Here is a 14,931-nt window from a genome sequence, read left to right on the forward strand (position 1 = left end):
AAGTTTGTGACCGTTTGGTAATCGATAGGATTTTCGGTGATGGTTTTGCCCCGGATTTATTGTGCTTGGAGTCGTTGCTTGTGATTGTGGTGTGTCGGATGTTGATTTGCGTGAGCCGTTGCGTGTGATCGTGGTGTGCCGGTTTATATGAAACAGATCGAGAATGTTGAGGATGCTCTAAACAAGCTTGGGATGCTTAGTGGTGAAAAGGTCAAAACAGTTGGGGATGATGTGTTGGAGCCAAGCGTGGGTGCTAATTAAGGGGTCATTTAAATTTGATTTATGAAGAAAGTTCAAAGCTTCTATATTTTTGGTGGCCCAAAAGAATACGTGGATTTTATTGAGTCATTCAGTCCCATAAATGTTCCTGTTTGTTCTCATATGGCCATGAAGTTAATGGTTGGTCTGGCATCCAAGGATTGCCCTTGTATAGGTACGTTGTGCGGTGTTAAGAGTAAATTTGGTCGGGAAAATATTCTAAAGGATAAAGGTTCGTTTGCGGGTTCGGTTAATGCTTCAAGAAAGGATGTGAAAGGTTCCATCAGTCAAATTTTGCAATACATAAGAAAATAGCATAAGCATGTAAAACTAATACAGTACTTCGGAAGATGTCTATTGTCTAGATATAAAAAACCAGCCCAAGATTCATTTAGAAGATGTCTATTGTCTATAAATATAGCAAACCAACCAACTTTCATACACAATTTTAACCTGACGGATGAATATTTATTTTCTCTGGCAACTCTATTAACAAAACATAAAAGTTACATAACCTAACACATATGAAAAAAGTTACAAAGAAACAAGATTAACTTAAATAATTAATTGCCAAAAAGGTCTTTGATGTTATGCGAGGTATATACGAAATAGTTATATTTTTATTGCGAAATATTATTAAATACGATACAATTTTACATAAGTTATTTATTTATTTGTAGAGTAGATATACCTAAACCGTGCTACAACACTATAGGCAGTGTACCTAATCATAGAGTAGTGTAGTTTTTAGTAAGTCCGGTTCGTCCACAGGGAACTAGCCAAGTTTAACGTTATATTTTTAAACTAAATTTGTATAAAAATATATATAAGTAATATTATTATTGTTATAAAAGGGGGATTTTACCGTTTAATGACCGGTTTGTCGATTTTAAAACTTAAATCACAATTAAAACCTAATGTAAAATATTAAATATAAAAATGACTTAATTTAAAGCGTAAAATAAATGATGATAAATAAAAAATGCGATAAATAAAATGATGGTAAATAAAATTGCGATAATTAAAAGTACGATGAGATATAAATTAAAGGAATTATGCTTATTTAAACTTCCGCAATCATGAGGTTTGACGTGTTGATTTTAGTTTATTGTCATGGGTTAATTGTCCTTTGTTCTGGATTATTCGATATGTCCATACGGTTTTGTCCATAATAGTCCATCGGTCATAATTATAAAGTGCGAGGGTCTTCGTCAAATTAACCTTATATCCGAAGTCAAATATTCCAACTAATTGGGGATTCGAACTGTAACAAGGTCTTAATACTTTGTTTAATGAATACACCAGGTTATCGACTGCGTGTAGTCCAAGGTTTTACTACTTTGTTAACAATTACACCAATTACCCTTGAATGTAATCCACCCCTATTTTAATGAGTCCATTAACTATTAATCCATCCCCGTGTCCGGTCAAATGAACAATAATTCGTATTTATAAATATCCCGACCACCGTACCCGATTAAGCGTATGTGGTTATATATAGATACGTCAAATTGTAACCTTTATATTAAATTAACGAGGTATCATTTAGTTAATATAAAGCTCATTAATAACCCATAGTCTAATTTCCACAAGTGTCGTTCTTTTGTCCAAACCCCAATTATGGTACAAAGCCCAATTACCCCGTCTTTAATATTTAGTCCAACATCACGATTACTTCGGCTTAAATAAGCATAATAATAACTTAGCTACGAGACATTAATTTAAAAAGGTTGAACATAACTTACAATGAGTATTAATCGCGTAGTGTTACATGGACAGAATTTCGACTTACAAACTTAAAACATTCGCCACTATAACCTTATTATTATTAAACTTAATTTAAACTTAATATTATATATATATATATATATATATATATATATATATATATATATATATATATATATATATATATATATATATATATATATATATATATATATATATATATATATATATATATATATATATATATATGTTTTCGTTACAGAGAAGGAAGAGAAAAAGATGTTAAAAACTCGTCGAATTCGCTGGCTTTTATAGGACCTGGCCACCATTTTCCTGCCATGCGATCGCATGGGAATAAGGCAGCTAGGCCATGCGATCGCATGGCCAGCTGGATCCAGCTCAATCACTTTGTTTTCTAGTTTGCCGACGTTTTATTTAAATATATATAATATATATAATTTATATTAATTATATATATATTATATTATATTCTTATGCATAGTTGACTTGTAATTTTAGGTCCATTGCGTCGCGCGTTGATAGTTGGCTCAGGTCCCGGTTCCGGATTTTCGAACGTCCTTTCGTACATTTAGATATCTTGTACTTTGCGTTTCGCGGCTTGCACTCTTGTAATTTTTAGATGTTTCTCATCATTAAATTGAACCACTTGAATTATATCTTGTACATTTGAGCTTTTTGGTCATTTGCGTCTTCAAATCGTCATTTTCTTCTTTTGTCTTCGCACTTATTTATTTAAACGAATATTACATAAAAATAGAACAATTGCAACTAAAAGCTTTACATATTGGAAGGATATTGTGCCTAAATATATGTTCATTTGGAGCACTATCAAATATCCCCACACTTGAGCGTTGCTTGTCCTCAAGCAATACAGAACTTAAAATAAAATCACACTTCACTCGAATCACTTTTTTTTTACTCTCACACTTTATACATCAGTGATTTTGATACGGCGGTATGAACAATGATAGTAACAATGTAGTTTATAGTCCCACATGACTATGAAAATTTAGATCCTTTAAGGAAATTGGATCTTTATGAAAACATTTGATCTTTTGAAAATTCATTCTAGCTTTTACCCTAGATAAGTTTTCTAAAATAACCCTTCACCGGTGTTTGCAAATTATTTTCGTGGGTTTTGTGGGTTTCAGTTTTGAAAATTTTAGCTCAAAAACTTGTGGTTTTGTGTCACCCACTTGCTAATCCTTGTATTAGGAAAGCAACACGTCCAGTATACTTGTTCCATATATTACCTTTTCGTTAAACTACCGTCCGGTTGTAAAGGAAAGCGTTGAACAAGCAACTGTTAAGGCAATGTCCCGTGACATGCTTTTGATTATGGTCTATAACGTGTTGGATGCAATTACTATCCTTTGTAGGAGCAATAGTAAAGATCACCCTACAGTTTTTCGGTCTGGTACAAGGTCCTGTCTTCGACCATGCTATGCAACCACCGTTCTTACGGTTGACACCCGGTTTGGTTCAGGTGACCTAATGAATTCTAGGTGAATTCCTAGGATTTTACGTTCAATGGTAATGAACGCATTGAACATGGGTTTTCAGAAAACAAATCGGTTTTAATTTTAATCAAAATATTTTCTCGTTCAAGCTCGAGTTTAGATATCATCGAATTCCATGAGTTTGAATTCTCAATCTTTAAGGTCAATCTCAAGGATTGAGTAATATCAGGCTTAAAAGCTGATTTTTAATCTTTAAGGAGTTTATCCTTTCTGGGGGTCTGATTCATTAGTCTTATCAAGCTAATTTGCACGGCGCCCTCCCCATTTTACGAGACAGATCCTCTCATAGTTAGGATAAGTCTGACCACTTGGCGACCCTGTTTGATGCTGAGGTCCGTGGATTTCCTGCTGATTTTAGAGATGACTTTTCTAGATTTTTCGTCAACCTACAGCTGGTCTGGACGACAACTTCCTGACCTAAATCAAGAAGCGTGTGTCTTTTTCGGAAGACTTTACTTCCTTTTAATGATGGAATTGATTCATCGTGCAGATCCATCTTTCTTTCAAATATATTACAGTAAATTAGGTAAAACTAATTAAAATCGTCCAAAACAAAAGTATATGTAATAATCTTGTACAAACATATGTGATATGTGTTTTAAATAACTTGGTAAATTCTTCCCACACTTAGCTTTTATTTATTTTTTTCTTTGCCTTTTTATTCTCCTCTATTCCATCTTAAATGAATTCTAACATTTTGGGTTATTTCTCCATTTATGTTCTCTCCAAGGTAACAATAATTTCGGCATTAACACTTAGTTTTATCGTTCATAAATATGTATAAACATGATTTTGAATTCATTTAGTTGAAATTTTTTCAAATTTTCACAAAATTTGGCAATTAAACTAAGTGTAAACCCGAGAGAATGGCAATTAAACTAAGTGTAAACCCGAGAGAATTTATAACCCTTCCCCACACTTGAGATCATGCAATGCCCTCATTCGAATGAAATCAGACTATAATTATAAATTCATGAGGGTGATTAGTGTAGAAAAGTGATTAAAAATACCGAGTTTTCAAACATATTATTTTATATCACATTTGATATTTTGCGTCTTGCCGTCAAAATTAGTAGCTTTTGCTGAACTTTAATGCCATTTTTTGAAAGTGCGCTGTTTTACTCTGTTTTGTACATAAGATAAACTACAAACATATATATACATACATATATATATATATATATATATATATATATATATATATATATATATATATATATATATATATATATATATATATATATATTTATAAAACCTTTATTTATTAAAACAATTTAAATGAATAATTTTAAAATTTTGTTTCCTTTTACTTTAGGTAGTTTCGATATGTTTACCTAGTTCGTCCCTCTACAAAATTTAAAATTTGTCGTTTTTAAAGCGATTGTTTTAAAAGCAAAGATTTTTTTAGGTTTTTTAATTTTTTTGGTATACTTTAGATCAATAATATTAAAAACAATGATAGCAAAATTTATCGCCCCGCCCTCGGGTAAAGCAATTTCGGTTTCATGACCTAGTCTTTAACTTACAACGAATTTTAGAAATCATTTTTTTAAACGTAATGAAATAAAGTAAATTTTGTTTTTAAATTCACACAAAACTTAAATTTAAAAATGCATATAAATTTCATATAAAACCTATAAAACAAAAATTTTAGAATGGGGGGAGAAAACTAGTTCTTTAGTGTCTGCTAGTGAAAAAGACCAATCGGATTCCATTCTCGGAACTACACGAGAACAGAACAACTAACTCTAGACAGCGTTTTCTTTTTAGAACATTTGAATATCCCCACACTTAGGTAGCTGTGGTGTCGAAATTGTGATTAACTTCATCGTCAATTTCTTTTGGACCATAATCAACTTGCATATCTGTGACTTTTGCTATAAGCCATTGGTCGGATTTCTGTGTAACATCCACAAATTCAACTAGTTTTGCCTTTTCTTTAGGCGAAAGATTGGATACTAACCGGTTATATAACTTAAAGTTCCCCTTGGTTCTAGCATCGCGAATCCATTTAATAAGTTTCTTCATTGAACTATTAATAACGGGGTCATCAACAACGGGGTTCTTTGTTATCAAGTCATCATTAGGTGTTACTTCATCTTCCCCACACTTAGGCATTTTATTATTGTTAATCACTACCGTTGGAGTTGGTAAAACAATATGGTTCTTATCAATTGTTTTTGTTGGTTCAACGGTTTTGGTTGGTGGAGATTTAGACTTTCGACTCACAAAGGTGATCGATTTTTCATCATTACTAAGTGTCATTCTACATTTTCTTACATCAAATAACACCCCGGTGGACGCTAAGAATGGTCGACCTAAAATCCCAGGAATGTTTGGGTCCTCTTCTATGTCAATGACAATAAATTCAACTAAAAAGGTTAAATTACCCACTTGAACGGATAGGTTGTCAGCAATTCCAACTGGGTGCCTAATGGTTTGATCAAAGAGTCGAACACTCATTTTCGTTGGACTTAACTCACCTACTCCTAATCTCTTATATAATGAAAGAGGCATTACACTCACACTTGCACCTAAATCTGCTAGTGCATCATACATGACACAATCACTAAGTAGACAAGGAACAATAAATTCACCCGGATCACCCAACCTGGGTGGAACATTTGGTGGAACTGTCTTCACCGGGTTTATTTTTATGATTTTTGTTTCTTGCACTTTCTTATTCTTCTTCTTCTTTTCAGAGGTATCACAAACTTTATTACCTATCACTTGCTCATACTCAGCTCCTTTTCTTGGAAAAGGGATGGGTGGTCTGTATGGTGCCACCACTGGTACATACTCGGTTGGTGGTGGTGGTGTTGTAACTTCTTCATTGTTACTCACATCTAAAACCTTCCCATCTTCTGGAGCTGGTTTTTCAGAATTTGTTGACACCATATTAACATTCTCATTCTGAGGATTTACTTCAGTATTACTCGGTAGCTTTCCTTGTTCCCTCTCACTCATCATGCTAGCAAGAGTTCCTACGTGTTTTTCTAGATTCAAAATGGAAGCTTGTTGAGTTCTTAATGACTGATCAAACCTCTCATTTGCTTGGGTTTGAGATGTAATAAATTGTGTTTGAGATTCCATTAGCTTTGCCATCATTTCTTCTACATTTGACTTTTTCTTTTCGGATTGTTGTAGTGGTTTATACAAGCTAGGTCTTTGTTGATTGAAAGTGTTGTTTTGAGTTGGTTGGTTATTCGGACCTTGTTGGTTGTACGAGTTATTGTTGGGTCCATTTGGATTTTAAAGAATGTTTTGATTTCGATTATAGTTTGGCCTTGGAGGTTGATAATTATTTTGATAATTATTTCCCGACCTTTGGTTCATGTAGGAAACATTCTCACGTTGTTCCATCGTTTGCTCAATGTGACAATCTTTCGTGAAGTGTGGTCCACCGCATTGCTCACAACTGATTCGTATTGCGTGAATATCTTTAGTCATCTTTTCCATTCGTCTCTCGAAAGCATCTATTTTTGCGGAAACGGAATCAAAGTCATGGCTAGAATCGGCTCTAGCCGCTTTAGATGAACGAAAGATATCTTTTTCCTGGTGCCACTCATGTGAGTGGGAGGCTGTGTTATCAATAATTTTGTGAGCTTCGGTTGTGGTTTTCTTCATAATGGAACCAGCAGCTGCTGTGTCGATGTCTTTTCGTGTAGCAACGTCGACACCTTGGTAGAATATTTGTACTATTTGATAAGTGTCTAAACCGTGCTGAGGACATCCTCTCAACAACTTTCCGAATCTTGTCCACGCCTCATATAGAGTTTCATTTTACTTTTGCGTGAACGTAACAATTTCTCCTTGAAGTCTCATGGCTTTAGATGCCGGAAAGAATCTTTTAAGAAATTTCTCAACTAAAACATCTCATGTGTCAATCGCCCCTTCATAACCAATCTTTGGCTTCTCCCTTTAAAGTCCAAGGAAACAACATGAGATAGATCTGTTCATCCTTAACTTCTTTGATTTTGAATAGAGTACAGATCCTATTAAAGGTTCAAAGATGTTCATTTGAATCTTCTTTTGACGTACCACTATATTGGCATTGATTAGTTACCATGTGTAGGATTTGTCCTTTGATTTCATAATCTGGCGCATTAACATCTGGCTTAATAATGGCGTGACCTTGGCCAGTGCGTGTGGCTCTCATTCGATCTTCCATACTTAGAGGTTCTGTTACTTTCATAATTGAATTTGTTGAATACGAATCACTAGAGGATTCTGATTTAACGGTTTGTAGTTCAGGAGGAATGATTAGTGGTTCAGGATCTTGGAATTTTCTTTGAATATCCTCCGGGTTTTCAATTTTGAAATCGGGTTCAAAAATGGAATATCGGGATTTTGAGTTGGAGTACTTGTTTGACTTGATGATGATTCTAAAGAAAAATCAACGGCGATAATATTGGCTAGATGTATTGATCGAGTTACAGGTGGTGAACGTATGAAAGGTGGTGAACGTTTTGCTCAATGCATTCACTGAATATCCTATTAGTTATAAAGATAAAAATTATATAAGTTATCAAATTAATAGACTTTTCTGATTTTGCCCACGTTTCGAATAGCCAATAGATGCAGTAGGTAGCCAGGACCCTTTAAATCGGAAGCCCACAACTCACCACTAACAAATCCAACTATTACTACGAACCAGAAAATTTGGATGTCTATCAATTTAACCGCTTAAAATAATTTTTCGTCAAAATTTAAAGAAGATAAAGAAAATTCTATGTCCTAAAAACTAGAGCGTAGAAATGAGAAAGAAAAAGATTGCGTCAAAAAAAGTCAAAAAATAAAAATAAGAAAGAAAAACGTCGAAACTTAAAAGTCTAAAAATTAAATATAAAAAGTTGCGCCTAAAGGTATTAAAGCTTAAAAGAAATTCTAAATGAAAAACGGCAATTACTTAATTAGGCACTAAAATATAAAGACTGCGTTGCAAAATTCTAAAGCACCTAAATCTTAGTCTATAGAAAAAGCACTTAAGTGATTTTACGGCAAAGTCTTAAAAGCTAAAAATCTACGGCAAAAACTATAACTACGAAACTAATATTACGAACGATAAATAAACAAATTACGAATTAAACGATTAAAAAGTACAAATTATAACTAAAATGATAAAAATACAAATTTTATAAAAATATTATTTTTATATTATTTATATAAAATTACTAAATTTATATAATTAATAAAACTAATAAAACTTAATTTTACAAATTAAAACTAAATAATAAAATATAAAACCCTAATTAATAATAATTAAAATATTAAAACCCTACGCGTAATAAATGAGTCCGAGGTTTCTGGCCTGTCAGTATACCTCATGCGACCGCATGAGTATTACTCTTCAGGTTCATGCGATCGCATGGCCCAATAATACAGAAATGCTTCGAGCTTCTGGCAGGCTTCGGCCCAACTTCAATTTAATTATTATTATGATTTTAATTTTCTAAATATTACAAAATATTTATATAAACTTATATTTTTAAAATTTAAAAATAAAAATACTTATTAATTTTATATATAAAGTCTGAAAAATATATTTTTTTATTTTATTTATTTATTTATTTATTTTTTATTTTTAACACTTATTATAAATACAAAATATTTTTACGAAATAAGAAATAATATATTTTTACAAAAATATAGTGTTTTTCACCGAGTCCCCGGCAGCGGCGTTAAAAACTTGATGTTATGCGAGGTGTATACGAAATAGTTATATTTTTATTGCGAAATATTATTAAATACGATACAATTTTACACAAGTTATTTATTTATTTATAGAGTGGATATACCTAAACCTTGCTACAACACTATATGCAGTGTACCTAATCGTAGAGTAGTGTAGTTTTTAGGAAGTCCGGTTCGTCCACAGGGAACTAGCCAAGTTTAATGCTATATTTTTAAACTATATTTGTATAAAAATATATATAAGTAATATTATTATTGTTATAAAAGGGGGATTTTACCGTTTAATGACCGGTTTGTTGATTTTAAAACTTAAATCACAATTAAAACCTAATGTAAAATATTAAATATAAAAATGACTTAATTTAAAGCGTAAAATAAATGACGATAAATAAAAAAAATGCGATAATTAAAAAATGCGATAAATAAAATGACGGTAAATAAAATTGCGATAATTAAAAGTACGATGAGATATAAATTAAAGGAATTATGCTTATTTAAACTTCCGTAATCATGAGGTTTGACGTATTGATTTTAGTTTATTGTCATGGGTTAATTGTCCTTTGTCCTGGATCATTCGATATGTCCATACGATTTTGTCCATAATAGTCCATCGGTCATAATTATAAAGTGCGAGGGTCTTCGTCAAATTAACCTTATATCCGAAGTCAAATATTCCAACTAATTGGGGATTCGAACTGTAACAAGGTCTTAATACTTTGTTTAATGAATACACCAGGTTATCGACTGCGTGTAGTCCAAGGTTTTACTACTTTGTTAACAATTACACCAATTACCCTTGAATGTAATCCACCCATGTTTTAATGAGTCCATTAACTATTAATCCATCCCCGTATCCCGTCAAATGAACAATAATTCGTATTTATAAATATCCCGCCCACCGTACCCGATTAAGCGTATGTGGTTATATATAGATACGTCAAATTGTATCCTTTATATTAAATTAACGAGGTATCGTTTAGTTAATATAAAGCCCATTAATAGCCCATAGTCTAATTTTCACAAGTGTCGTTCTTTTGTCCAAACCCCAATTATGGTACAAAGCCCAATTACCCCGTCTTTAATATTTAGTCCAACATCACGATTACTTCGGCTTAAATAAACATAATAATAACTTAGCTACGAGACATTAATTTAAAAAGGTTGAACATAACTTACAATGAGTATTAATCGCGTAGTGTTACACGGACAGAATTTCGACTTACAAACTTAAAACATTCGCCACTATAACCTTATTATTATTAAACTTAATTTAAACTTAATATTATAAATATATATATATATATATATATATATATATATATATATATATATATATATATATATATATATATATATATATATATATATATATATATATATATATATATATATATATATATATATATATATATATGCTTTCGTTACAGAGAAGGAAAAGAAAAAGATGTTAAAAACTCGTCGAATTCGCTGGCTTTTATAGGACCTGGCCACCATTTCCCTGCCATGCGATCGCATGGGAATAAGGCAGCCAGGCCATGCGATCGCATGGCCAGCTGGATCCAGCTCAATCACTTTTTTTTCTAGTTTGCCGACGTTTTATTTAAATATATATAATATAATATATATAATTTATATTAATTATATATATATATATATATATATATATATATATATATATATATATATATATATATATATATATATATATATATATATATATATATATTATATTCTTGTGCATAGTTGACTTGTAATTTTAGGTCCGTTGCGTCGCGCGTTGATAGTTGGCTCAGGTCCCGGTTCCGAATTTTCGAACGTCCTTTCGTACATTTAGATATCTTGTACTTTGCGTTTCTCGGCTTGCACTCTTGTAATTTTTAGACGTTTCTCATCATTAAATTGAACCACTTGAATTATATCTTGTACATTTGAGCTTTTTGGTCATCTGCGTCTTCAAATCGTCGTTTTCTTCTTTTGTCTTCGCACTTATTTATTTAAACGAATATTACATAAAAATAGATCAATTACAACTAAAAGCTTTACATATTGGAAGGATATTGTGCCTAAATATATGTTCATTTGGAGCACTATCAGTCTTGCAGTATTTTAAACAATTGAACCATAGATATAGATAATACTAATAAATACCAAAGACAAAAAACACACAAATGCAAAGAAACAGGATTAACGTGAACTCTTACAGTATTAATTTCAAACAATTGAACCAGAGATGAGTAGCTAGCTATCTAGGCTCTACCAGTTTGGTTTCAACTCAAGTGAATAAAAAGTGTCATCCCATATGCCAAGATTACTTGGGCAGTCATCTGTTAAAATCTCCCATTTATCATTAGGGATATTGACTAAAATACACTTTTTAAAAAACTTTTATAACAAAATACACTTTTTTAAAAAAAATTGCCAATTTACACCATCAGGGCGACCAAGAGTTTGGTCGACCACCATTATAACATGGTTGACTGCGTAGTCGACCAACTCTAACAAGGTGGTCGACCACTCTTATTCCCACAAAAATTTGGTCGACTACCATTATAACATGGTTGACTACGTAGTCGACCAACACTAACAAGGTGGTCGACCAATCATTACAAGGTGGTCGACCAATTTTTGAATTGTTATACAAATTGAGCCAAATTCAATAACTTCAATAGCTGGAGCAAAAAAGGGTGACTGGGACTCACGATTCAATTCTTGATATTTCTTCAATTGGTCAAATAAGTTAATTCATAAGCTATAGTTTAAAAGGGTGCTGCTTCGTTTTCTTCAAAAACTTGACAAGCTTTAGATATACGAATTAATACATCACTCAATATGAGGGCAAACAATAAACGATTCCTTTTTCCCTGCCAAAATATTCCAACATGAATCCCATAAAATACCTATACTTCGTGTTCTTTAATCTAAGTTTCATTTCCACCGGACTTTTATAAGCAGATGACGTACCTGTATTTTCATATCATAAACAATTGTGTAGTCGACCATGTATTGGGTCGCCCGCGTTGTTTTTTGTTGAGGTAGTCGACCATGAAAAAATGAAAGGTAGTCGACCATGTTTACATGGTAGTCAAATGAAGCTTGGTCGACCACCTTGAAAAATGAGGTGGTCGACCAAGGTATATGGTGGTCGACCAACACTTTGGTCTACCCAATGGTGTATATTGACAATTTTTTTTAAAAAAGTGTATTTTCTTTGAATTTTTTTTAAAAAAGTGTATTTTGGGCAATTACCCTTATCATTATCGTTATTCTTGAACTCAATATCTTTTCCGTCTGCCTTTTTCTTAGCCATCATTCCACTTATCAAAGGCTTAAAGAAGTCGCAAATTTCTTCCTTAGGAGTGTATATGGTTACGTATTTGGGATGGCAAAGAGTAATAAGTGCATCAAAAAATGACAGATGCCCCTGCAATTTTTCAGGCGTATATGCATAATATGATAACTGTTGCACGTTAGTATATGGAACTGTGAACCTTATTTCGCGATCCTCATTATCTATGTTCAGCCATTTATTATGTATAATATTGCTTATTTCAATATCAAATTTGCTTGATAGATTGAGTAGTTCCCTCATCGTAAGGAAGAATGAACGATCAACAGGAACAAACAAATCTAGTTCAAGCTTGATATATTCAGGACCATTACTAGATGGAAACACAAGACTAGGCATTGTTCTGCTACTGAAACTAAAATGATGTAAATTTGGAACATTGACTTGTATATCAAACTTCTCACTTACAGGAATTATGAGGGTCAGCCTTTTCAACGAAGAACTTGTGAAATCCCACCTTTTTGAAGTCCAATCCCGAATTACAAGGTCCAAAATCTCGAGAGAAGGTAATTTTGATTTGATCATGTCAAGAAATTCGACGTCCATGGTCACACCATGTAATGATAATTTAGTCACACTCGTTAATGAGGCCACATTGAATTTCGTTATAGGTTCAGTCCAACATAACCGCACGAAGTAGTCAAACAAGCGAAGATTAGGGACATTATCAATTTTCCAAACATCATATGGTATATCTGTTATTAACTTCAGTTCTTGAAGATAACAAAGATTTCTTAACTTAAATGTCTTCATATCAGAGCGAAGTGAAAGGACTATCTTCTCAAGTAAGATACAAGTAGAGAATAAGGTATCAAGTAGCTCTTCGCTTATCTCCACATCTTCCAACTTGAGTAACCGTAGGTTCGCACAGTTGATCACAGAATTGCGACTCACCGTTTCAATCGGTGATGAACGAGAACCTCTTAAAGACAGAGTATGTAGGATTTTCCCAGAGAATATCTCATCCGAAAGTATTAATTTACTATCAGATTCATTACAAAAGATGCGGATGTAAAGCTCCCTGAGACAACATTGGGCAGCTACTGTTGAAATCCATTTATTAAAAAAATGAGAAGCAAAGTGGTTGTCTAGTTTCAGTTTCAAACTTTCGATTGGTATGTTGTGTTGGATGTATTTAGACATGGTGCGATCCATAAACTTGATGTAATCTCTTTCTTTTTCTTCATTAGGAAACGCTAAGGTTAGATGAAACCTGAGACGAGGGATGGTAGACCAAGCTTGTGACCAAGTCTTGGATAACACACACGTACGAGCGGCTTCTTTTACCGCCAACAACGATTGTATACGTTGAATCAACTCCACCGGGACATCACCGCATTGTGATCTTCTCTGCATTTTCTCCATATAAAGTTATGAATGCTGAAAGAATACAACAAATTGGGAGTTCATAATATATTATAATATATGTACTTTAAAGCAATGATTATAAATTAACAATTAAAGGTTAAGGTAAAACACGTTTATAGCAACAAGACATATCTGGACAGAATTATTTCAAAAAATAAAAAATAAAAAAGTTAGGGCTTCTAGGTTACGGAGTTCGTTGATTGTGATTGATGAAATTACAGCTAATTTTGGTGTATTTTGGACTGAATTAAGTTGCGGATTGGAAAATCATAATAAGTCACCGAACCTGGTTGATTTTTGATGTGACTGAATTATGTTGCGGAATACTACTGGATAAGTGTAGTATCGTGCGGATTGGAAAATCGTAATAAGTCACCGAACATACATTGCCACAAACTTTAAGCAGAGAAGAAGAAGAACAAGAAGAAAGTTAAGAACGAACCTGGTTGAATTTTGTTTCTTGTTGTTAATTAATTCCACGAAAATCATAAAAAGTCACCGAACTTTAAGCAGATAAGAAGGAGAAGAACAAGAAATTAAAGAAGGTACCTGGTTGAATTTTGTTTCTCGTTGTTGATTAATTCCACGACGCAGTCAATTCTTCCTCCTTCGGTTCTCAGCTACAATTAATTAATTACAAGCCCTAAATTTCTGAAGCTCTAATTTGCGGTGTTATACAAATACGATGATGATACAGGAATAGTCACGTGACCTAATTTTGATTTTTAGTGGACTTAAATGGAATTTGCTTTTTTTTCGGCGAAAATATTAATATATATATATATATATATATATATATATATATATATATATATATATATATATATATATATATATATATAAAGATCAAAAAGATCCGGTGGAACATACAAACGACAATGAATGAAATTGTAAGGGTTCGCTCTTATCGTCCTACACACAGGACGAGTACAATGATTGAAAGAGAGCGAGCGGGTTGAAAATGAAATTGAAAATACAAACGTACACACCACCTAA

At 32.6% G+C, this 14,931-nt stretch overlaps 1 protein-coding gene across 1 annotated transcript; it reads right to left on the bottom strand.

Moving 5' to 3' along the window:
* Nucleotides 1–12,041: 12,041 nt before the first annotated feature.
* Nucleotides 12,042–14,571, bottom strand: LOC139867893 (FBD-associated F-box protein At5g60610-like). The gene is made up of 3 exons (XM_071856242.1): nucleotides 14,485–14,571; nucleotides 12,468–13,947; nucleotides 12,042–12,082 (listed from the first exon to the last, which is right to left on the bottom strand). Exons 2-3 carry the CDS (start codon nucleotides 13,930–13,932, stop codon nucleotides 12,042–12,044), a joined length of 1,506 nt encoding a protein of 501 aa, XP_071712343.1. The 5' UTR covers nucleotides 13,933–13,947; nucleotides 14,485–14,571.
* Nucleotides 14,572–14,931: the final 360 nt, after the last annotated feature.

This window comes from Rutidosis leptorrhynchoides, chromosome 9 (assembly GCF_046630445.1).
Source record: "Rutidosis leptorrhynchoides isolate AG116_Rl617_1_P2 chromosome 9, CSIRO_AGI_Rlap_v1, whole genome shotgun sequence".
NCBI lineage: Eukaryota > Viridiplantae > Streptophyta > Magnoliopsida > Asterales > Asteraceae > Rutidosis > Rutidosis leptorrhynchoides.